The sequence below is a fragment of the Solea senegalensis genome, linkage group LG2 (assembly GCF_019176455.1).
Source record: "Solea senegalensis isolate Sse05_10M linkage group LG2, IFAPA_SoseM_1, whole genome shotgun sequence".
In the NCBI taxonomy this organism is placed as follows: Eukaryota; Metazoa; Chordata; class Actinopteri; order Pleuronectiformes; family Soleidae; genus Solea; species Solea senegalensis.
The window spans coordinates 11,838,129-11,861,979 of NC_058022.1; the positions used below are offsets into that span (position 1 = coordinate 11,838,129).

Here is a 23,851-nt window from a genome sequence, read left to right on the forward strand (position 1 = left end):
TTATATTCGTGTCTGCTTTTCCACACGGCACCCACTTTCCTCCCTGAAAGCGCCAGTGGTTTGGATCAGCGAGTATAATATCCACAAATATATTGTAGTGAGCAGTTGGGTCAAGGCCAGAGATGTTGAAGCTTAAAAATGGAAACATTCGTCTGTGGAAAATGAAGGAAATTAAATCGTGGAGGAGGAGGAAATGCACTGAAATAAAAGCACCTGTTTTTATAATGGTGTCCTTCTAGTGTGCGTTAATGGACATTAAATGTGAACTTGTGCGTAAAATCAATCATTTCTGACAGATAAGCCTGTGTGCACGTACCTTCCTTGCTTTGTGATGATCATCTCTGTCTGGTGCCGGTGAAACTTCAACCACAAGGCCCTGTTGCACAGATACACCTGCGCTTTCCCCGGAACCAGTCCTGCTTGCGCTGAGGAGAACTGGTAAAAAGCGCCTCCTTGGTACGTGTGTCCATACTGCTGTGCGTAAGGGTAGCCCGCCGTCGGGTAGCCTTGAGGAGAAGTGTTGGTCAGAAGGCTGTTGTAAGCTCCATTAGTTATAACCGGGTGGTGGGCCATGTAGCGGCTGGGACTTCCGATAGAAAAAGCCGGGTGCGCTGGTCCATGCTGGCTCGGGTACGGGAACATGGCACTGGGAGCTGCTGAGACTGACTGCGGTTGGGTAGATGGAGAAAAGATGCACCGTTCTCCTGCAGATCCATCGAAACTATGACGGATGTCAGTGACTCCGTGAAGATCAGGAGAGAGTTTGCCCCTCTGGACGTCCCCCGACGCGTCCTTGGAGTCGGGAAAATTGTCTGCCTCTGACTGATTCGTCATCTCCCTAGAGTTTTTTTTCAGAGGTGAACTTCTCTCCAGGTTGTCACTTGCAGATATAATAGGATGGTCCTGCAGCGAAAGCTCTGATCCATCGGAGCTCGAAAAGCCACTGCCCACATTCATAAATTTCTTGGAAAGATCACTCGCTGGCGAGATGCAGTTCTCGACCTGCATAGCGCAATAGGAAACCACTATTAGCTCAACCTTTATCACAAGCTTTGCGCACGCCTTTCCTAATCTAACACGACGAAAACGCCTTGCTATGACTTGAGGTACCAACGGCAGCAAATTAGCCAATTGACACCATCCTGCAATCAGGAAGGATTTTCCTTCCATCACTCTGCCTGCTTTGCTAATGAAACAAGTGCTACCATTGGTTAACTCAACGCTGTGATTTAATTAGACAGCTCTTAATTAGGACAATATGCGGCGCGCTGTGCGTAAAAGTGATTTGTTTGCAGTGTGACACGGGCCTATATTTGATTACAGCATATAGAATAGGATCTGTGTTGCTTCTTACATTAAGAATACAACATATAGCACAAATAAATCAAATTAAAAACAAATAAAAAATGGCTCCAAAAAATATTTTGTTTTCTGCTACTTTCTGCTGCAACATCCCGCGTCACGTTATTTACCTATTATTTATCTGTCATATTTACCTATTCATGTGCCATGAGTGCCCAAGTATGTTTGCCGGAGAAGCCAAGATGTATTATTAACACACCGAAAATGACAGGCGGTGCATCTGATGCCTTAAAATGTTTGTGATATAGCGTGAAATCATGGCGTCCCACTGAAGATGTGTTTATGAGTCCCAGTGCTGCTAAATATTTCATGCACTATAAAGTTATGAACCCGTGCACTGATAACGGACAGCTGCTGCTGCTGCTGCTGCTGCTGCGAATCACAGACAGTGAAACGCACAAAAATGCATTTTGTGCGGCTGATTTGATTTTAGATAAATTCATTTTTGGTGTTTTTTGGAGAAGTAGAGCAGATTAAAGATCTATCAAAACCATGGAAAATGATACATTTGTTGGTGTTTTTTTAAATGTAAAAATATTTTAAAGGGACAATGCCTAGAAACATAACAAAGTGTGCTTTAATGTGTTACAGTTTTAATTTATTATGCAGACATTTTTTTATATAAGCTGCTGTGTAGAGTGTAAATGTACAACAACAATAAAGGATATTCATTTGCACATATTGTTAGAGTTTATTGTTAGCAAGTTTAGTGAAAGGAAAAAATAATAATTAAAAGAGAAAATGAGGTGTAAAATCAGTATTTTCTCACTTTTACAGACCACTCAGAGTCCCAAAGCTGCAGGGAGACTTGTTGTCAAGATGGATGAATCAGAATTTCAAAGTGTTTTAAAGAAGCAGGAGTTAAAGTAAGTCAGTCTGAGCAAAAAAAACCTGTATAATTAAGTGTTGTTTAATTCTAGCACTTTTTTTATTTATACATTATGTATTTGGAATCCGAACAATAATTCAAGGTTGCTCATACCATCAGAGTGGCACAGCTTGTGTTTAGGCAGATGCATTTAATTGCATTACAGTATGTTCTAAAAAAAAAAACTTGTTGTACTCATGCATTTAATGAGGGCAGACAGACGAGGGATCTCTTTAAATATAAAGTACCCACTGACAATATGGCATGAAAAACAAAAAGGCCACTTGGCTAAAAAACTTCTCCCATTGTTAAACTGCTGAGTGTCATTATGCGGCGAGTGTGCATTGAACAATCTGAATCAGACCAGGTTGAGAAGGAAAGGATCGCCAGGAGGGTGCATCTAGCAGCCTGAATGTCTAATCAACAGCCATGTAAGTCTGACGCTAACAAGAGGGGTCATTATTACAGTAGGGCTATAGGGCCCGGCAATCTATTCCTGTGAAACATACAAGCACAGGCTTGCCTGTGCCCAAGCGAAAAAGAGGTCACTCTGTGCTCGCCTCATTACAGGATTATGGTTCACTTCCAACGCTGATCTTTAATAAGCAAAACAGGCTTTGCTTCTTTACCCACTGAAACAAACAATTGTTGAATCTCCCATGCAGCAAATCAGCATGTGTTTCCCTTTGGTGGACTAGTACCTTGATTATTAGGTGATGCTCTCTCTTTCCATTGGCTCAGTCAGGCAGTGGACATCAGTAAAGAGGAGGAGGAGAGGGGAGGCGGGGAGGGTTGGGGGGTGGTTGTGTGATGCTCATGACCAGCCTTGTCCCTTGGGGAGACAGTGTAGTGCAGCTCTCTAAGCTCTGCCTTACACAAACACTGTGTTGACCATGCTGTGTTTAATGCCCTGGCTTCTATGAGCATCAACATTCGTGTTGTAATTATATTTTATTATATTTATATATATATTTTTTTTTTAAAAATGATAAATTTTATTTGTCAATAATTTGGGAAATAGATGAAATATATCTTTAAACAACAAAGAATACACACTAAAAAGTCTAAATAAATAAATCTGGGTTTTTCTCTCACTATTCTTTTTTTTTCTTTTTTATTGTTGTGCCACAGAAACCTGCTTTGCCACCTGGGTCTAATCTAATCAATGTGAATGACAGGGAGAGAGAAAGCCTGAAAGTGAGCACCAGCTTAGGGACTTTACCTAATGCCCAGCACTGTCACTTCAATGATATGATCACAGCACACAAAATGACAACAAAATTATAGCCAGCAAGGATATGGGGACATAGTGTGCGACTCCAGTCAGGTGAAATTGCTTTTTTCTGACTATGAAATGGCTTGTCTCTTGTCGGATGGGTAAACATTTCCTTGTCAGGCCAGTAATAAGGAATGAGGCTGGGCTGAACTAAGAGGATAGAGCCAAGGTTATTTGGGATTCATGACAGGTAGTGGCTTATATTACAGTGGCACTAAAAATTTCATGGGAATGCATTTAAGATGGCCTTTAAGTTATTTATATGTTGTTTGCCAGACGTCACATTGCAATTTCCATCAAGTATGAAGTATTTCCTCCTGTGTTTGTGGCTCTTGATTAAAAGAAATCACACACACACACACACAGAGAAAGAGAGAGAGAGAGACACACACACACACACACAACCTGTGTTTACCCTAAGTCTTTAATTACCCAGCATGGCTAATCTGGTCAAGTTTGGTGGTGCTTTGTGCCGCGCTAACATAACTATTGCCCCCTGCGGTTTTCTGCCATCAGTGATCTGCTCTGTCACAGGGAATCTGGGTGCTCTCTGACACAGAAGACAGCTGGAGGCCTGCTAAGGGGCGGAGTGGACAGTTGTGGCTTTTAAACCCTTATTAGCCGTCCTCCCTGGACACACCAAGGCACACGTCTACGCAGAAGTGCACTCCTACACCTGCTCATTATTGATGGCCTTTAAGGGTCGCCCTGCCAGACCAGGCTCAGCCGCAGAATCTTTACCACAAAGCTCACAGCAAATTAACCTGAGGACAGGTGATTATGGTGTTCAGTGGATGTACAAGTGATATGGCTCCTTTATTAATGCCACGCCACACCCTAAAGGGACTGTTTACCCAAAACAAATATTTATACACACGCTTCATTGTCTGCCAGAGGAAAAAACAAACCATTGTAAACCCTTATCTCTGCAGTATTTTCGTCACATAATTATTTTTATTTATTGTGTATTATCTAAGACCATTTTCTTTATAGAGGACAGTTTGTTTGATTGTACACTTTTATTCTTTGTTACTGTTTTGTCACCTCGTGCACGTTTTTTATTATTTAAATGCAGTTTGATGCCGTGCCATCACCACAGATCATTTGTGCGCCACTTCAAGTTTTATACAATTATTTACCATAGCTCTTCAAAGAGGGAAAACGACACACGTTGTTGTGAGTTATTTTTAACTCTTCTGTCACTGTCACTTATTTCTACATCACAGGACAATGACAGCATGATAATTAACGCACTTCAATGTAAATCATATCGTATAATTCCATGGGGAAAATAAGCCACGAGCCATCCACGTTGATCAGCTGAGCTCTCTCCCATTTACAAAAACTGAAATAACGTGAATGCAGATGATGGCATGTTAAACTGATGAATAATTATAAATGTGTGAATTTAGTCTCATACCAATTCTGCAGCAAGGCGACACTTGTAAATATAGTAATCTTGAAGCACAATCCCTGAGAGTAATCCTGAAAACTGCCTCACACTCTCTGATGTGTATTATTTGCCTCAACAAATGGTGAGGATATAATGTCAGGCATCACAAAGTTAGAGCAAAGGCTAATGTCGCTATGAAAACTTCTCTTATCACCTTCGACTGACCTGTTATCAACTGTTTGGTTCGTTGCTAGTCTCTTTAAATTTTTAAAGAACCTGTGTGACCCACCGAGTGCAGTGGGGTTTGTGACCATTTTGTTATTTCTGCTGCCATGCACTGTCAGACGTCTGCAAGTGAAGAACATGGCCACTGTCCCCCGGTAAGCCCACGGCATGAAAAATTCAGACTAACTCCACTTTTTAAGCCATTTCTGATGAAAAGCGCGCAGAAATGAAACTGACTTATGCCAAATGAATATCATTGAAACGATGTGATTGCGAGGCTGATGTTTGTAACTTTGGAATTATTTATAAAACATCAGTTCCATTTTAAGAGGAGCCATGCCATGAAGTGTGCACTTACTCCTTTGAGAATCCTCTGAGGTTTCCCAAGCTCTATAAACCTCAAACAATGGGAAACAGGAGGACCCAGTCTTGTAAGTTAAGCTTTGCCCCCTTTTTTTTTTTTCTATGTTGCTTAGACAGGTTGAAAATAAGCATCAATTACCCAGTCACAGCTGTGTCTGCCAGCGTATTGTTTAATCGATAACTAGGTCGACACGATGATGAATGTTTAATCCAAAAAAAGACAACAACTTGCCAACCTGTTATCAAATTAATCAGCATCAAACATTTGGCACCTGGATATCTTGAATTACACCAAATCAATGAGTCACCTTTTAAAAGAAAACGATTAAAATAATAAAGCATGAACGCAAGCGCGGGACGCCTTTCGAAGAAAACAAAATTCTCATTTTGAAGAGAAAATATTTTGGGGAGAACAGGAGCAAACAGGCGACTGTCGTGTTACAAGAATAATCTTCATTAAAATCACAGGCAACAACACCAGGCCAACACACAGCTCATTGGGAATGCAGTGTGAAAAGAGAGGCCCACAGATTATCACTCTACGTAACTCATGTTTAATTTATCCAGGAGCAATATTGTCAAGAGTCCTACCATTCCAAACAACTAGACTCAGAGAAAAAGGAAGCCCAAAAATAACAGGCTCAGGGTGAAACGCTGCAAAATGGATGGAAAACACTGCGTCTTTGCTACTGTACGTTTAACACAACCTCACAGTTAGTATAATATAGCTGCTTTGGGACTGTTAATATTTCACGAGATGGTGTTGAAATGGAGATGATGTTCACACAGCAGCCAAATATGATGCACCGCACTTAACCCTTGCTCTGATATGGGACCAGAACCGGCACCATAACACACCGCAGCATCCTTAAATCTGGTAAGATTACAAGTATAAAAACAAAATAGTCCTACATCCAAAAATAAAAACTAACCTCAAACCATTTTCTCTGTGCTCTTATGTGTGTGTGTGTTTTCCCTCCTCCTCCCTCCTCCTCCTTCTCCTCCTCCTCCTCCTCCTCCTCCCTGTGGCTGAGTGAAATGGAATTGCCTCTCACATTCAAAGACAGCTCTAGGAAGGTGATAATAGAGCTACTCCCTGCTGTCTGCAGGCAGGAAATAGGAAAGTGGCATATGGGGCCAGGAACCAAATAGAGAGGAAATGTGACCAGGCAAGGGAAGGAACTAAAGGAAAGGTTAATGATCAGCTCAGAATTCTACGGGGAAGAGAACCATATTCTGAGTTGAGAGGAGAAATAAAAAAGTGACATGATTTATGTCTCCGCCACTCACATAGGCTGTCACAAACAAACATGTGGCAACCAGTTTTTATTTTCTTCAGGAAACTTTGCCGGCGGTGAGGCCAAAAGGACGTATCGATAAGGAATCTTTCCACATGAGCGTCATCCATACAGGTGCTATAGGACAGAATTGTGCCAGAATTTCACACTGAGCAGAGAGATGACAAATACAGACAGTGCGGTGTAATCATCACAGCCTCACCAGTATGCTCCAGCAAGTGTGAACTACCGCCTCAGGTCCTACTGCAGCATCTCCATCTCCTGATCCACTCTTTAAAAATGACCACTGCACTGGCATGAAACTAAACGCTGGCCTCTACTTCATTCATGAATGAGAAGAAGAAGAGTATAAAAAAAAGGAGAAATCATAGCACAATAAAGCATTTAAACTGTGAAAGTGAAAACATGAACATTAGTGCTGTGAATGCACACCGGTGGATGTTTTGTCATTGAGTGCGACAGAGGCGACGTCGGTACGGAGAGAGAATTTGCTTTCAAATTTTCACCCTGTTGAAACACCTTGACTAAAAGAGTTTGTGCCCTTTCACTGTAAGACTTGGATTCTCACGCCGCAGAATTAGCGTTTACATCCGTTGTGAAGGAGGGATCCACTTTGAATTTGCACTTGGTCTGAATGTCTGCGAACATTTATTGTAAATTGACTTTTTAATTACAGTGTAATGTGAGCGGAGTGGATGACACCGAGGAAGGAAAGCGACTGAAACTGCCGGGCAGAGTTCTTCAGAATATGACAGCTGCACACACACAGTTACATCTATAATGATATGATATAATATGATGAGATGTGAAAGTATTCTTGGCTCTACATTATGCACAACAATGCATATCATTTTGTGCCAGATATGCAGCCGTCTGAAATAAAATAAATATCATACATATTTACACAGATCCCATAAACCCCAGCTTCTCCTATACAAAAACAAACAAGACAGGGAATACATTTCATTGTATTGTTTCATTGGCCAATCTACCAAGACTGAAATACTGCACATCTATACATTTATTTATTTTTTACATCGGCTCTCACTTCATATGTTTCAGATTAGATTAGATTAGATTGTACTTTACTGATCCCACAACGGGGAAATTCACTTGTGCAGTAGCATACATGTTAAAAAGAACAGAACAGAATGGCATAGATTATCTAAAGAAACAAATATTAAAATAAGATAAAAATAAAAAAAATAAAATAGAATAAGATAAAATGGAATGAGGATGGAATACTACGTGTTTAGATGCACGGCGCTCTCAAAGAACACTTTCCTCCCCTTCACTTGAGAGACTGTTCTGACGCAGTGCACATACAGTATAGGTCTTAACGTACAGAGCACCATGTAGAGTGTACGTGCGGCACAACAGTATGTCGCAACAGCTGGACATTAGAGACAAAGCAACATCACGCAGGCGAGCCTTTTCCAGATCTGACAGCTAGATCATTTGAAGCTGACAAGATAACACTTAAATGCAAAGGTGACATGACAGTGTCTTCAGAGCCAGATGGATCGATACTCAGCATGGCTCGTCAAGATCTGAGCAGTGGTTCTGCAGCCATGTTTGGTTGTTTTTTTTTCTCCTCTAACACTGCCGTTTTGAAAATAGGCTATCATGGTCTCACACAATGTCTGGTATGTTGTCAATGAGCAGATTTCCTTTCTTATGTTCGAACTGAAATATTGATTCATTTGATTTCACAAAACAGCCCAGGATTCCAGAGCAGACCTGAACGTTTTACCTGGTTTTATTACATGTTGGCACACAATCTCAAGTATCCGCAGCGCCTGATAGTGATGTAGGCATGACCACAAAACAAGAAAATGGGTCAATTAAAATGGAAAATGGGTGAATTATTGATCATTTTATTCTCATTGCAACCACTTATTTTGCTCAAGCCTTCTTCCATAGAACTTTTAAAGGAATACTTCACCGATTAGCATTTAGCTTAGAATAGTGGTAGTATTTTTTGAAAAACTGTGCTTCCCAACCTCAGTTTCGAGTAATATCAGAGTCGAGAAATATCTTCATTCTTTTTTTTGTTACTGGACGCTAATTCTGCACTTTTTAGACCCACTCGTAGTGGGACAGGACCTCATTCCCAGAATGTCAACAGTGTCGGCCATCTTTGCTAACAGTTACGCTAACAGGACCAAGTGTCACCGGTGGCCATGTAACAAAGAAAAGAATGGATATTTCTCAACTCAGGGGAAACTGAGGTTTCAAAAAAGAAAAATACTACCCCTATTGTAGTAATACAAAGCTAAATGCTTGCTTGAGCAAAATAAGTGGTGGCAGTGGAGTCTAAAATGATCAATGAGCTACCGTCTCGTCTTCGCAGTCAAAAGGTACTCGCAGAAGCCCGTTTCTTCCAAAGCACCCTCCAGTGAGACAGCCAGGAAGTCCCGTAGATCAGTTTGAAAAACTCGGCAAGTTGCCTTGGTGATCATCCAGGCTGCACTGACTGGCACTATCTTTATTCCCCCCCTCAGGTTTTCTCCCATCAACATCTATACACTTAAATAAAAAATCAAATCTATGCTTCAAATATTCAACAGTCCCTTTTCCCTGGGAGAGGTAAAGGAGTATTGTTGAATAATGCAACCAGACAGGGATCTCCCAGAGCTGGTCTCTACAGGCATCACTGAGCAGGTCTGATCCCACTTGAGTAGCATCTATCACAGTGACATCATCATTCACACAAGGAGATATGATAAGACAGTAGTACACTACTCCACCACTTGAGCCAACTCTAAAGCAGGCAGTGGTGTTACTCATTTAAACCAATCTATTGGCCATCTGTTGATACTAAAATCATGGTCAGACTGCCATTTCTAAATCAAACACCATAAGTGTGTCTTTATTGCCTTCTACTGAGGGAGAACATGTTTTGGAGAGAGAGAGAGACAGAGAGAGAGAAAAAATTTGATAGATTGCGAGACACTTGCATATTCTCTTTTACCTTGTGTGATTCTGGTGGGTGTGTAAATTTAAAAAAAAAAAAAAACACACACACACACACACACACACACACACAACCAGAAGACAATAAGGAAGAGGAAAACAACATGTACATGCAGCAGGAGCAGCAGGTCTCTACCCTGCAGATTAGGGCATTGGGAGCACTTTGCAGGTTGTTGTCACAGGTATGACGGGGGAGAATTGCGCTTACTATCCCCAGGTTACACAAGGTGTGAACAAAATGTGCAGCCAATTTGTTTTGTGCCGAATTAAAGGAGAAATATGCTTCGGTTTAGACTATCTATATCTGTCTCCCATTTGCTCTGAGTTGCTTGTTTACAATGCGTGGGGTGTTTTTTTTTTTCCATGAGTTTTTTTTTTTTTTTTTACTTCTGAACACGTATGTTCTAGTTCAAATGGTTATTTAAACTGGACTGCAAGTGACATCAAATCAACAACTAAACGCCAGACACGGCATCAAAAACAAACGCGTCCAATCCAATGAGCTTAATCAAACCACAAGGACAAAGAAAGAGTGTGAGCGTTGGCACAGGAATTACTGATCTTGGGGGAATTGGCAAGACCAACTGCAAGCAAGTGTATTACATATGGCGTGCCATTTTCACAGCTTCCACAAAGAGAACACAAAAAGTGTTATATCTCACTATGTAAGACTAATAAACAACCCAGATATGCTGAATCTGTTTAATGCCGAAACAAAGACTTGAGGTAAAGGCACTTTGTGGGAGAGTTTGCAGGGTTTTTGTTTTTTTGAGCACAGAACGCCGTGAGATGATGAGCCGCGTAGTCTGAGCTAAGCAAAATCCTACTAAATGAAGCCGTCCTCCCACTAATTCTATGAGGTGTCAGTCAGGATGACTTTCAGCTCCAGTGAACGCAGATGGTTTCTTAACACTGAATAAATGAATTGATTTGAATGTAGCATGTCTTAAAGGGCTCATATTCTGCCGCACATGGCACAGACGTGGTCAGCATGGGAACGAGAGAGCCGCGCTCTGCTCAGCCGCAGGATGCAGCACAGTGAATCTCCTCGGCCCTGCTGACAGAACATGACTAATATCTTCACGGTGTTTGTATCTGTTATGTTGACAAAGTGTTAAGACGAGGCCTTTGTTGTCACAGTTGTACGCAGCTCGCACCTCAAGTGTTATTGTCTGTGTCCTAACCCACTATACACTTTATTACTATCATTAGATGGATCACTGCACTTTCCCCGTGGTGTGAACTGCTATCAATTATGTAGCCATCTTTCAATTATTGTGTATTGTTTTAGTACCTGCTAATGATTTGTGAAACTACTGTGCTATGGTGTGATTGTGCTGGGCAATAACCAGCTACTGTACACTTAAGCACATTTTTCAATTATGTCTGGGTGGTGATTTTTCAGTCATTAAGCACATTTGGTGTAAGGCTGTCCACCTTACACTTAGCCAAAGGTGTTTCCACAGTTTCTGTTAGCCAGCAGCATCCCAGCCCCGATCCACAGCCACTGCTGCATGTAAGAGGACTCCGAAGACAATACCAAGTACCCACTGTGATTTTCACTGGGGATTTTGATATTCACACCTGTACTAGGTGTTGTTTGGGAGTCTGATAAGCATGTGTGAAATCAGAGGGGTGACTAGAACAGGGGCCTTATTTGGAGGGGCAGTTCTTCGCGGCTTCGTTTCTCAAGGATGGAAGCATTGTTTTGTGTTTTTACTCGACGAAGATTAGAAGGGACAAAGCTAATCAAGCACATTGTTTCTTAGATACCAGCCATGTGTCTAATTGAAGCTGCACGCGGCCATATGGCTGTGTGCAAAAAATAGAATGTCCAATAACTATAAGGATTCAAGTAGCACGTGAGGAAAAAAATGAAGTATCCTCAACAATTTGACAGTCTGAATATTCAGCGCCTGTGCAGCTGAGCTGAGCTGAGATTTTCTCTGCCTCAACGACGCAGCTACAGGTCCTGTGAAATTCTACTATCAGATCAAATTTGTCCAACTGTGCATAAGAGGCAAAATCATTTTTAATGGATAAAGAAATCATGGACCTCATCATTACAGGATCAGAGGCTGGAAAACAAAGTGCATGAGAGTCGCTCCTCCTCTCTCTACACTGGTGATGTTCAGAGGCAGCCTGTTATCAGAGGTGTTAATTGGCAAATTCAGTACAAGTCAAGAGTATGTTCCCTGTCGTCCTCGCCCGGCGAGGCTAGGTCATTAAACCGAGAATGGATTCTTTCATGCTGCCTTAACCCTTGAATTGCAAGTTGCCATTGCACAAACATCGCCATGCTCTTTCCCACCCCCATATGTCAAGAAGAAAAACAACCTACCCTGATTTAACATTGACAATAAAATATCATGAGGGTGGCATCTTGACAGCCAAGTTTGTCTGTCCCACATCTTTTTTTTTTTTTTTTTTTAAAAAGAAAAAGAAAAGGCAGCCAAGTGTCTTCAGAAAGTTTAGAAGTCTAAAAATGTCCAAACCCGAACTCGTTTTGCTATATGGTGGCAGAACAACGTGGATTATAGAACAATGGCTTCAACAAACGCCACTGATCAGCGCCTTGTGTGTTCTGTGTATTGAACAAGTCTCTCATCTGCCTGAAATGTGAGTCTCCTCTGGGGTTCTGGGTGCGATCTCACCACTGCCTCTGTCATCACTTGCTGTGACTGCCAAATCTCTGCTCCAGGAATCAGGGCTCTCAGACCAGCACCGAGACAAACACAATGGAGGAGAGGGGCTGTTCGGAGACTTTGCACAGGCAGCGATGGCTTCAACACGTTTAATCGCACACAAAGTCAGCTCCACCACTTCTGCACAGAGAGCACGCGGAGCCCAACGCATGGCAAGACAACTGTGAGGTGATACTCTCAGCTCGCAACACCATGAGAGTTGGCAGTCTCTCATGCCAACGGTGACCAGTGCACAGATAGACGAATATGCTTCTCTCCTAAGTTGTTAATTATCTAAATGACATTGCTGTGAAGAGGGCATTCTAGCCAGGTGACCTTAATCCACTTGCTATCGCTCTGTTTTGTTTTCTATTTGATGAAATCCTTTAACAACTCTTTTTTTTCCCCACCACTTGTGTTGTATCTTCTTGCCAATGGCATGATCTGATAAACATTGCTGGAATATTTAGAAATATGATAATAGGAGGAGTAATTGCTGAGAATAATTTACTTCTACTGGCCGGTAAAGGAGAATGGTATATTCTTCTTGTACATAACCGATTTTAATCATCATTATTATGTTGCATGCATTATATCAATTATTAAACTAAGCTTACACACATGATTGAAATGCAACATCCACTATAATAGTGTGCATTCATTAAGCATGCTGATGCCCTTTATGTTGCAGCCTAATAAGCTTAAATACATTCATTCATTTTCCCCCCATTAATTTGCACTAAAATAGTGAGAAGATTTAGATTTTTTTTTTATTTTTACAAATTTCATAAAAAGACTAAGGAGTGTGTTGTGCTCAAAACATCACTGGCAATAAAAATCCTTTGTGTGTGTGTGCGCAGTTCTTCGCCCTGTCACCATTATAACAAGTTTTGATTGATAAAGCACGCCCTAAATGTGTCTTACTGCATGTCATTTTTCTATTTTCTTTTGAAAAGCCATTTTTACCAGAAATTGGGTTCAAGTCAGGACTCTGGCGGAGGCACTAATTCACAGAGAGCTTTACCAAATGCACAACGGCACGGTCTTTGTTGGTTCATTACAGATATATCTGTCCCTTAAACTCGCTCCCGTCTGCTCACAGCCCCCACACCATACGTCACCACTGGGATGGTGCGGGGCAGGCGATGATCAGTGCCTGATTTCCTTCATCTGTTTCATTTTGGTTTCATTAAACGAATGTGATAAAGGTGCTATCATGTGTCTCTGGTTGAGGGGAGGTTAATGAGGTGCTGCAGTGACAGTTGCCCTTCAGGAGCTTCTTTGATCTCCACTCAGGACCTCTGGACCTTTGCCAGAACGACCATCACTGCAGTCATCACTGGTTTGCTGGATCACGCCAACGAGGAAGTAAACATTTATTGAGTCTATGAGAAAATGAGCCTAATTCTCACTCAATTTATTCATTTTCCCAAGGAGTTATTGGTCAATAACTAGTTTAAGGCCTACTTTGAAAGCGCATGATGTTAATTTTATAAATTGTGTTCCCATTTCAATTTCTAGTTCTGGAGGATTCAAAATGGGGCTTCAGATTATAGTGGGTGACATCACCACCGCATGCCATTTGGTCTCACGCAGGCCTCATGCAGTTGCTCAGTTGAGAAAGGAACCTATAGCTTTGCAGGATGAGTCCTGATTGTTTCCAAATATGATCTTTCGGTGTGCAGTTTGCATGTTCTCCCCGTGTCTGCACGGGTTTCCTGTGGGTTCTCTGGTTTCGACCCACCATCGAAACATTCATGAACGTTAGACACATTCGGTCAGCCACAGCGGCTCAGATCAACCCTCCACCTGACCTCGTAATTCCATTTCGGTTGTATAATTACAATAAAGATCTTTTCCTTACTTTACTTTACTTTCCTTTGACCTTGTAGCACATTTCTGATTTGATACGCATTGCCAGCAGTGAGAGCGTATTCAAGTTTAGACATTGATAGGTTCTGGAACAAGAAGAAGAAGAAGAAGAAACACCAGAGCTAGATTTTAAGTGTCATGGCACAAGTGTTTCCCCTTTGTTAAATTTGCATGAAGTTATAATATGTCCTAATTCTGTTTGTCCTAATCAGGCACTGAGTGTAGAATGATGATAGAAAATGAACATGAATTATTTTAGAATCAGGCTGTAACAACATAACATGATGTGAAAACAGTGCAGGGCTCTGAATATTTAATATATGTACAGAGTGATACAGGCGAAACATAAAGTTTAACAGCCATTGCATACAAAAAAAACAAATTGACAAATGTGTTATCTTTGAAAGTATAAGTAAATAACTTATGGCCATATACAGAGTTAGAATTTGAAAACAGGCATATACTGCGTATACAGTATACATGCAGTACGTGTCACAACATAACCTATTATTCCACCTCCTCTACTTAAGAACACTACGGTACCATTGGCTCGTCTTATCAGACACAGAGCTCAGTGTGCACAGGATAACCTACAAGCTCAACTAAGCAGTGATAGAGTGTCAACAGCTATACCGAGCATCACTTTCTCTCTCTTCTCCACTTAAAAATGACTGCTCTCCCCCTGAAGCCAGTGACTTCCCATCTCCCCGAACTCTCTGCAGCACCGACTGGTGGTGCAGAAACACTGCTTATTAGCATGCAGTAATGATGGTGAGCTGGGCTCTATTGTTCTAACACCTCCCCTCTCCTCCGCACCAATCTGTCACCATTCAGTGGGCTAGAGCTGCCTCAAATGCTTCTCTCCACAAATGAGATGGATAATTAGTTGCCCCTCACGAATGCTGCACTCTTCTCACCCCTGATTGCTTTCACCTTCTTGCTCCTGGCAATTTTGACACCTTGTAATCAGCCTGCTACTTCGCCATCTCAATCCATATCCCTCTCCTTTTTTGTCTTCTTTCACTTTTTTTTTTTTATAGCCCTCAAATCTATTTCAAATCTACAGCCTCTAACAGCAAATGTCCCAGAGAGAGAGAGAGAGAGATGGCACATATATCTGATATCTTACGGGAAATGATTGCAAAAATAACAGCTCCAAGGCAAAAGGGAGCTCTCTCAAACAGTCCACGTTACATTGTACACACATGCACGGAAATATCGTGTACAAAATACAAAAAAAAGAAAAAAAATCCGAGCTGTCAGTGCGAGTTTCCTCTTCTAAATAACAATGAATGACAACATAATTATGAGCAAGCAGCTGTTCACGATCCCAGAGAGAAAAGCCTGCAGGTTGCACAATGTTCAACTCTTCACAGATTAACCAGAGAAGATCATTAGGGATATGTATTTGCCAAAAAAAAAAAAAAATCACTCCTCAGTGTCCATGATGTGAAATGTACAATGACTTTAAAAATGAACATGTGTTAAATAAATATGTAATATTCACCTTATATGTAAAAAAGAAAGGCTCTTCTAGTTAGGAACCGTTGATAACATCAATATAAGATAAGGTTCAAATAACAAATAACAATCTATTAAGCTGTGTTTGATTAGAAATAATTCACAATGACTAACCCTTGTAGTAAGAAAAAAAAAAAAAATTGTTTGCCGACTTCACACCAGATCATCTAACCCAGCGCCAAGTGTTACCAAGCCATAGCTGAAGGGCTGCAAGGTCTTTGATGCACAACAAAGTGTTCCAACACTCACAGCATCACCATTCCCTTAAACATCTCCTCACTGAATGGTGAAAATCACTGCAATTGTTTGCAAAGGTGTGAATCAAGTGAATCAATACTGAAGAAATAAAAAAAAATAGATGACGATGATGATGCTGTGGTTTGTAAAAGACTCGGGTTTAGTCAAATGACACAGGAAAAGATGCATTTTTCACACCATGTTATTGACACAGCCTGTGTCTCACTCTTCATACTTGTCATGTCTGATGAGTATAGTATACGATCTCACGCGATAGAGATGTACATTCTAAACATGTGTGAAAATGTCAGGTAAAAGCCGCTGTGTAATGAGTTTGTGCCTTATTGATATGTGCTGCCATCGTTGTAAACAACTTTAATGATCGGGTGGCATACACATTTTAAACTTATTTCAAAGTTAGAAATATTTTCCACGCCACAAATAATAACAAATTACATCTGCTTCAAATTAGCCTGGTGATCAAATTAAAGTAAAGGGAATTCATGCGAGAACCATTTTTAACCCTGATTGGCTTATGTCAAAGTGATTTAATGCATATTAGCATATCCACTAATGTAAAAAAGGAGGCAGAGCTGTCGTATTTCTGCAGACATTACCAATAATATCAACAGAGACGGTGTGTACAGCAAATCTACAAATTAAGCTAAATACTGTAGCTTTTAAAAAACAAAAAAATATGAAAGAAAGAATTCATGTTAAAAAAAAATCCAAACGAAAATGCTGCAAGAGTAAATGCCGCTTTTATTTGCTCACGTATACCATATTATGCATCATTGTCACTTACTATAGTAGAGTCTCAGCATGATATTAGGAAAATAAAATGGGCAGAGGATTGTACCATTCGACTCTTCAATATTAAATAAATGGATTCAAGTCTTATTGCAGTGTCACTTCCAATCCAGTACAGCGCATGTACTTCCTGGCAGGCAGGACCACAGGTGGACCATGGATACAGTAATGTCTTGGAGTAGTTGAGGCCTCAGCCCATCAGTCTGCGTCCACCGTCAATCGCCAGCTTCGTCCTTATGAGAGAAATGCGAGTAGAGGTGGCTGTTCATTTGGTCCTGAGGAACCACAGCATGGCAGAAAGCACATTTATCAGGACTGCTGCTGCTGCTGCTGCTGCTGCTGCTCTGAGGCGTCACCAGCTCCTTCCCCATGTCAACTGCATCACACAGCTCAGGGCTCCAGAGAGGCTGCAGAGCAGGATGAACCAAAAAAAAAACCCAATATATTATTGATGCTGCAATCAATCTTTACACTCAACTTTTTTGTCTTGTGTCAATGCCTTCACAAATACTCAGCAACACGAAAGGCCCTCCTCACGAATTTCCTTCTGTTACTATTTTATGTGTTCGTCCAACTTATCAAAACTGTCCATTCTAATATAAATGCTCACGTTGAAGGGAAGTCATGATTTTGTGAAAAGGTGGACCAGTTTTCTGATCTCACTGCATATCATTCACAATCTTTCATTGGGCATTTATACACATCAGCAAATAAAACTCAGAGACTGTATTTTGCTTCCATCTGGCTCACGCTTTCCAGTAAAGATGCCAAATATAGCCAGAGCATCAATGCTGGAGTTTAAAAAAAAAGAAAAAAAGAAAAAAATCAGCTCACATTACACAGTAATACATTTCAAGATAAAAATCCCAAGAGTTTTTTTTTTTTTTTTGGGCTTCACACCGTTTCTCTCCTCCATTAGCAAAGACCAATCATAAACTGATAATTTGCTACTAGTTTTCTCAGACCTTCTCCTGTGATTCTCACCTGCTGGGGTCCCCGCACGTTCTCCTGGGAGAGTGAAGATGATGTAGAGAGGGAGGGGGACGTGGGGTAGACAAAAGGCATGGGCAGTTCCACGGGCTCCTCCTCTGTCATTGCGGAGGGGACACTACTGAGCAGTGGCTTCATGGGCATGGTGAGGCCAATGTGCCTTTCTGGAGCACTGTTCAGGAAGTCATATTCACTGTCCGCTGCGGGCGGGAATTTGACGCTGAGTTTGGTGAGAGAATCTACTAAGTCCCGGTCCTCGGGGCTGGCGCCGCGGGATGCCAGGGACGTGGGCTGGTGTGGGATATCCACTGCTGACCGTAGCACTGAGGGAAAGGGTCTCTCGGCCTCTGCTGTAGCGTCTGTGCACTGGATGGGCATGGAGAACTGCTGATCTGTCACATGTAGGAAAACAGGGGATTTTTACACACTTTTTCTGCCTCAGTCAACAGCATAGATGTCAGTGTTGGCTCCGAGGATGTTTGAGTTTAGCTGTGATTTTGAGAAGTTTTAGAAGCATAATATATATCTCCAGGGTACATCAACATACAAATTATCACAATATATATGTATTGTTATTATCCTCGTTACAATTAATAACGTTTTTATCATATTAATTATACGTTCCGTATCCACAGCACTTGTGGATGGAATTATAAAATGTGTGCATTTTGAAAGAACAATGGGGGGATTTATGTACAGTTCCTGAAAAAGTGTTGTTATATTACGATGTAAAATAACAATTATTAAATTGTTGACAAATTGACAATATACATTAACCTATAACAGCCCCAACACAGAGTCTTTAGGTGAAATAATAAAATATGCAGATGTGTGAAACAGGCCGTTAAAAAATACAGCAGGTAATGTTTGATAAATGTTAACATTACCGTTTGATGCATCGTTTTCTCTGTGGAATCGCTTTAGGTGATCTTTTTGTCTTTGCGTCAGGGACCGAATCTGCCGGAATTTGCCTTGAATTGCTTCAAATACTCCCAGCATGTCCTGACTGACAAGGAAATAAATAAAGAGTGACCTAAACAAATAATCTAATTCTTAAATGTAGCGTCCATGGTTTAAAAAAAAGAAAGAAAGAAGAATTCTCTGTGCATAAAGAGACACATACTAGTCACGGCTGCTGTTGACTGGCATATTAGAGGAAACAGTGCCAATATTCTCCTGTTAAAAAAAACACATATTACATTCATAATCACTAACATTTAGTATCCAAGAGGAATATTATCAATACATCTGCATTTTACTGAGATACAGTGAGTTCTTTTAGTGGTGAAATGATCTTCCTGGCTGGTGAAATAACAAAAGCTCAAGCTGTTTCACTGTGCACTGACATTATCCTCTAGCACCATCTGGTGAAGGTAAAGTGGATACACCTTGTGTGGAGTCAAACGTAGGGTAGTTGCCATTACAGCAGCTATGCAAACGGAAGGCCTATCAGTTGTTTGATTAATTTGAAAACAAATGAAAATGAAGCATTTCCCGTTTCAGACATTTGCTTATCTGTCATGAAACTGTTTAAACAAGGGTTTGCAAAACTGGAAACAAATATTAGTTGGGCATTTCTGGGCATTCTACAGAATACTATGATAGGTCTAGGTTTGTTTGTATTGTTTTTTTTTTACTATGCTTTGAATAGATTGTAAAATTTCCTGTAATAGTTGTACCGCAACAAGAGAATGCTGAGTAGTGAGTAGAGTGACACAGGTTTACAGTTTTAACATGTATTGAACAGTCTATATTACTATGTTTTAATCAGACATATGATATTTAAACAGCCAGATCACACGATTTTAAAATAGCTAAATATTTACCTTTATTATTTAACATTACCTTCAAGCAATATGTGAACATTGTTCAAACATTGGTGTGATTTCAGGGGGAAAAAATAAATGTAGGAAACAAACAAACATATAAGCACTGACCACTGAGTAGTGGGAGAAGGGGGTAGGTTAGGTACTGACAGGTCTTGAGTTTGACATGCCCTAGAGGTTTTTAGGCAGTTCTCTCTCATATTTTCATGGATATGGTATACTGTATATAGTTATACTGTATCTTAATGTCTTTTTATGTGGAAATAAATAAACACAATAAAAAGAGAAGGGGTTAAATAAAAGATGAAACTGACTCAATATTAGTCTTGTATCATGCAACACTATTTAAACCTCATAGTTTATACTATATTCATTGACCATCAATGTGATACAATCCTTTAACATGATTGTGTGGATAAAAAATGCAACAGCACTGAGCAGAAACACTATGTTAATATGTGCAAAGGACGCTGCCTGTATGTTGTGAGAATGAAGAAAAACCTGTTTTGTTGACATCACAAAGACATTTTCACACAGTGTAGATATAGAATACGCACAGCGTGGGACAGTGAACATACCGGCTTTATCCTATAAGCACTGGCGCCATCGAAGAGGTGGTTGCACGGTTCACATGTCATTTCTCCTACAAACCCAAAACAGTGAAAAATCAACAGCTTGAACAGGAGAAGAAATGCTACACAAAACAGATTCAGTATCATTACTGTTTGTTCACTGACAAGAATTGAATGCAACGTAGGAGTAAATGATCTTGTTGGAACACAAACAGGGAGACAGGGTGTAGCTCACCAACCTGATGGTTGCCTTGTTGCAGACAACTTAGCTTGAAGTTTTGTAATCAACTGCTGCTGGTCCTCTATCTGCTTCTGAAGTGTTTGAGTGTATCCTTCATAATATTCAGTCTGTGAAAATAAAGTCTTGGTTGTTATTATATTACACAACGTATTATGGTCTTTAGTTTAGTCATGATCTAATGGGTTTTTCTTACAATATAAATTTAAATTATAGCGCCAATTCATTCATAACAAACATCACTCTCAAGGCCCTTAACATAGTAAGGTGAAGACCTTACACAGAAAGCAAACCTCAAAAAAAGCAAACAGAATGTCAACCACAGTGTGTTACGAAACTTTTCTCGAGAAAACGTAAATGCATGTGGCTTATTTTTCTTGCTAAGTTTGTCATGTTTGGCTAAAATTTTCATAAAACTGTGGGGTGGGGGAAATAGTTTCCGTTGTTACCATTTTTTGCAGCTCCTTTTTAGCAATGTCCTTTTCAATGGAGACCTGGCGATAAGCTTCAAAAGCTTTGTTGAGCTGGTCTCCAATGTTCCTTTCCATGCCTTGTGCTCCACAGTCATCACTGACACAGCAGACATGAGCCCTAAGAGTGAAAACGCAGTGTTTGCAAAGATACCAATGTCACTTGCTTTATGCTTTTGCACTCAGTGACACAGCTCACGTCACTGAATTACTGTCAAATGATTTAATTGACTTATGTAAGCTACAACAACAACACAACGGTGCCAAAACTGAATGAGAACACTTCCTAATATTTGCTCACTTCCAGTTCTATAACAACTTGCACAAAAAAAAAAACTGCATTCACATTTCAACAAGTCTGCATCAAAGGATGTGTGCAAAATGTAAATGAGCATCTCAAAGGTTATGGCAAACAGGGCTGCATTTGTAAATTATTTTCATGACCAAATGATGTGGATTTTATTAATTATTATTATTAATTTTTTTGATCAATCAAAAAGTAGTTTGTTTTATAAAAAGTCATAGGATTGTGAAAAATGTTCATCTGTGTTTTCCCAGTGACATCACCAAAAATCTTGTTTGGGTCACATGCCAAAGATATGTGGTTTACTGTCATAGTGGAAGCTAAGAAACCAGAGAAAACCGATGCTTAAGAGAGTGAAAAAATGAGGACAAAAATACTCACTATACATACATATACATATACATAAACTGACTAATTTAGTCATTAATTATTAACCAATTCTTTGAATAACTACTTCAGTCCAAATGTAAAATACTCGAAGCACTTGATTTATCTTGCATAACAAATTTACTACACTGTGACACGCAGTTCTTACATTTTAGGCCATTTTGTCAATTTTGTACGTATTTACTGTAGGGTGTCTACCAATGAATATTCACGCAGGTGAAATAAACTAGTGAATAACTTCTCAGTTAATCTATGATGTGTTTTGATTGTGAAATGCAGAAAATGGTGTAAAACTTGGAACGTCCTTTCCCAAAGCAGAAAAATGTCTTCTATGGTCTACACAGCAGATATTCAGTTTACAATCATAGATCAATATTTACATTTCAGAAGCTAAACTCAGATTAGAACTTATTTCACACAAAACCCACAAAACTTGTGGGTTTTTTATGAAGCAGCCATGTACCATTATTTACTGTTGTGACACACAAAACACATAGAGAGTAGCTTTATGTCAGTCACCCAGAGCTGCTCATCAATTATTGCTCAATCTTCAAAATGAATGCCATAGCAACACAGTCCCTGTCAGTGGTAGTAGTTGCACAGCAGCAGCAGGAGCAGCTCCTGGGTGAAGCTACAGTAAAGTCCACTCACACTCAAGCAGGAAAAAGAAAATTAACACTAACCGGGAGACAGCAATGGGTCACTTCAGAGCGTCGTTCAAAGCATAATCCTCACAGTTCCGTGTTCTTTAAATGACTGGTTAGCCATAGCTCATTCAACCGGTGTCAGACAAGTTAAGCCCTCTGTCAGCTCAGTGTCCTCTTACCTTCGTTCGAGTAACGGCTAAAGTCGCATTTATGGTGTTGACACCGCCTGCTTTTCAGGTGCGAAGTTACAAGGCGCTGGAGAGGATATGGCAAATGTATGTTTTACATTTTTACTTAGCCCAGTTGAGTTGGGAACTTCCCTCGGGGAATCCCCCAGCTCTGTGGACTTCCGCCTTCACTCGAGCCCGGCCAATCAGCGCCGAGCTCGGAGAGACGAGCAGTTCAGAGCGGGGCGGTGAGCTGGTTGAGGGTTCTTCCAGCCTACGCGTCTGCAATATTATGAGTTCTGCTGCTGCTGTCTCTGCTGTTGTTGCTGCTGCTGCTGCTGATGTGGCTGCTGATGTGCATGTGAGAAACCAACTGTCCTCAAACCAGAGGACTGTGCTCATTTCACTGCGCAACACGTTTCCTCTCTGCTAATATCGGTCAACTTTCAGCGAGCGCCCATAGAAAGAAAGAAAGAAAGAAAGTTGAAAGTGGTGCAGCAGGTCCTTTAGGGGCTTTTGAGGATTAAGACCGTTTGAGTTAGGATTAGAATAAGAATATGGTAAAATTTAGGAAAGGGTTTCTCAATCCTGGCCGTGCCCTACATGGTTCTCAAACTGTGGCACGTGTACCACCAGTGGTACATGAGCTTCCTCTGGTGAAAAATCAGAAATACTGTTCTACTGTATATGCCAGGGTATGTGATCCAAGTGGAGCTGGGGGATTTACTGACTCTTTATAACAAAAACCTAATAATATATTAAATAATAATAATTAGAGTCACCTTATCTCTCACTCCATATTGATCTAATTTCACTACATCAGTGTCAGAAGTATATGTGAGGAGGAGGAGGAGGATGGGAGAGCAAATGATCTTATTGTGAATAAATCTGCCTCCTGTGAAAAGTCTGTAGCTGACTGCTTGGCCTATTTACACCACTCTATTTTAATGTTGGTGATAATCGAGAGCTCAATATTTTCTCAGGTGGTACTTGCCATAAAAAAGTTTGAGAACCAGTGTTTTAGATGTTTCCTTGCTCCAGCACACTTGATAAAAATAAACAGGTTGTTATACAGGCTTCTACAGTGCTTGCTGATGAGCTGACCGTGTGTGTGTGTGTGTGTGTGTGTGTGTGTATGTTTGTAGAAGACAGTGATCTTTGTTAGGAGATTTTGACCTTGTGAGAACATTTTGGCTGGTCCTCACAACTTTAAATGTTTTTTAATCCTTACTTTAGGTTTTTGAACTTAGGTTCCATCTCATTAAGACATGAGGACAACTTTCTCTGAAAAAGTCTGTGTCTATAACCTTAAGAGGAAGTATTAAGACGATAAGAGTTTATAAGAGAAACACAAAGGGAACTCCC

At 40.5% G+C, this 23,851-nt stretch overlaps 2 protein-coding genes across 3 annotated transcripts in view; both read right to left on the reverse strand.

Moving 5' to 3' along the window:
* tbr1b (T-box brain transcription factor 1b) overlaps nucleotides 1-1,008 on the reverse strand; it is a 4,357-nt gene extending 3,349 nt beyond the window's left edge. The window contains exons 1-2 of the mRNA XM_044014136.1: nucleotides 317-1,008; nucleotides 1-152 (exon numbers count right to left, since the gene is read on the reverse strand). The exon at nucleotides 1-152 is cut by the window's left edge and continues 3 nt beyond it. Coding sequence (XP_043870071.1) covers nucleotides 1-152; nucleotides 317-1,008 — 844 coding nt within the window. The remainder of the gene's footprint in view (nucleotides 153-316) is intronic.
* Nucleotides 1,009-16,817: 15,809 nt separating this feature from the next.
* Nucleotides 16,818-22,660, reverse strand: tank (TRAF family member-associated NFKB activator). Of its 2 annotated transcripts, none has more exons than XM_044019551.1 (8): nucleotides 22,499-22,660; nucleotides 20,961-21,102; nucleotides 20,513-20,621; nucleotides 20,280-20,344; nucleotides 18,999-19,051; nucleotides 18,763-18,881; nucleotides 17,870-18,267; nucleotides 16,818-17,292 (listed from the first exon to the last, which is right to left on the reverse strand). In XM_044019551.1, exons 2-8 carry the CDS (start codon nucleotides 21,057-21,059, stop codon nucleotides 17,101-17,103), a joined length of 1,035 nt encoding a protein of 344 aa, XP_043875486.1. In that variant the 5' UTR covers nucleotides 21,060-21,102; nucleotides 22,499-22,660; the 3' UTR covers nucleotides 16,818-17,100. The 2 variants fall into 2 exon arrangements, with proteins under 2 accessions (XP_043875486.1, XP_043875485.1); XM_044019550.1 differs by having other exon boundaries at nucleotides 22,356-22,660.
* Nucleotides 22,661-23,851: the final 1,191 nt, after the last annotated feature.

Bases quoted from the DNA above. Each gene is read 5' to 3' on its own strand.
- tank (XM_044019551.1), bottom strand. From the start codon at position 21,059: ATGGAAAGGAACATTGGAGACCAGCTCAACAAAGCTTTTGAAGCTTAT. The intron at 18,882-18,998 runs GTATGTGTCTCT...TTTCCTTGTCAG, and splicing joins GTCAACAGCAGCCGTGACTA to TCAGGACATGCTGGGAGTAT. The intron at 17,293-17,869 runs GTGAGAATCACA...CCTGCTCTGCAG, and splicing joins ACGTGCGGGGACCCCAGCAG to CCTCTCTGGAGCCCTGAGCT.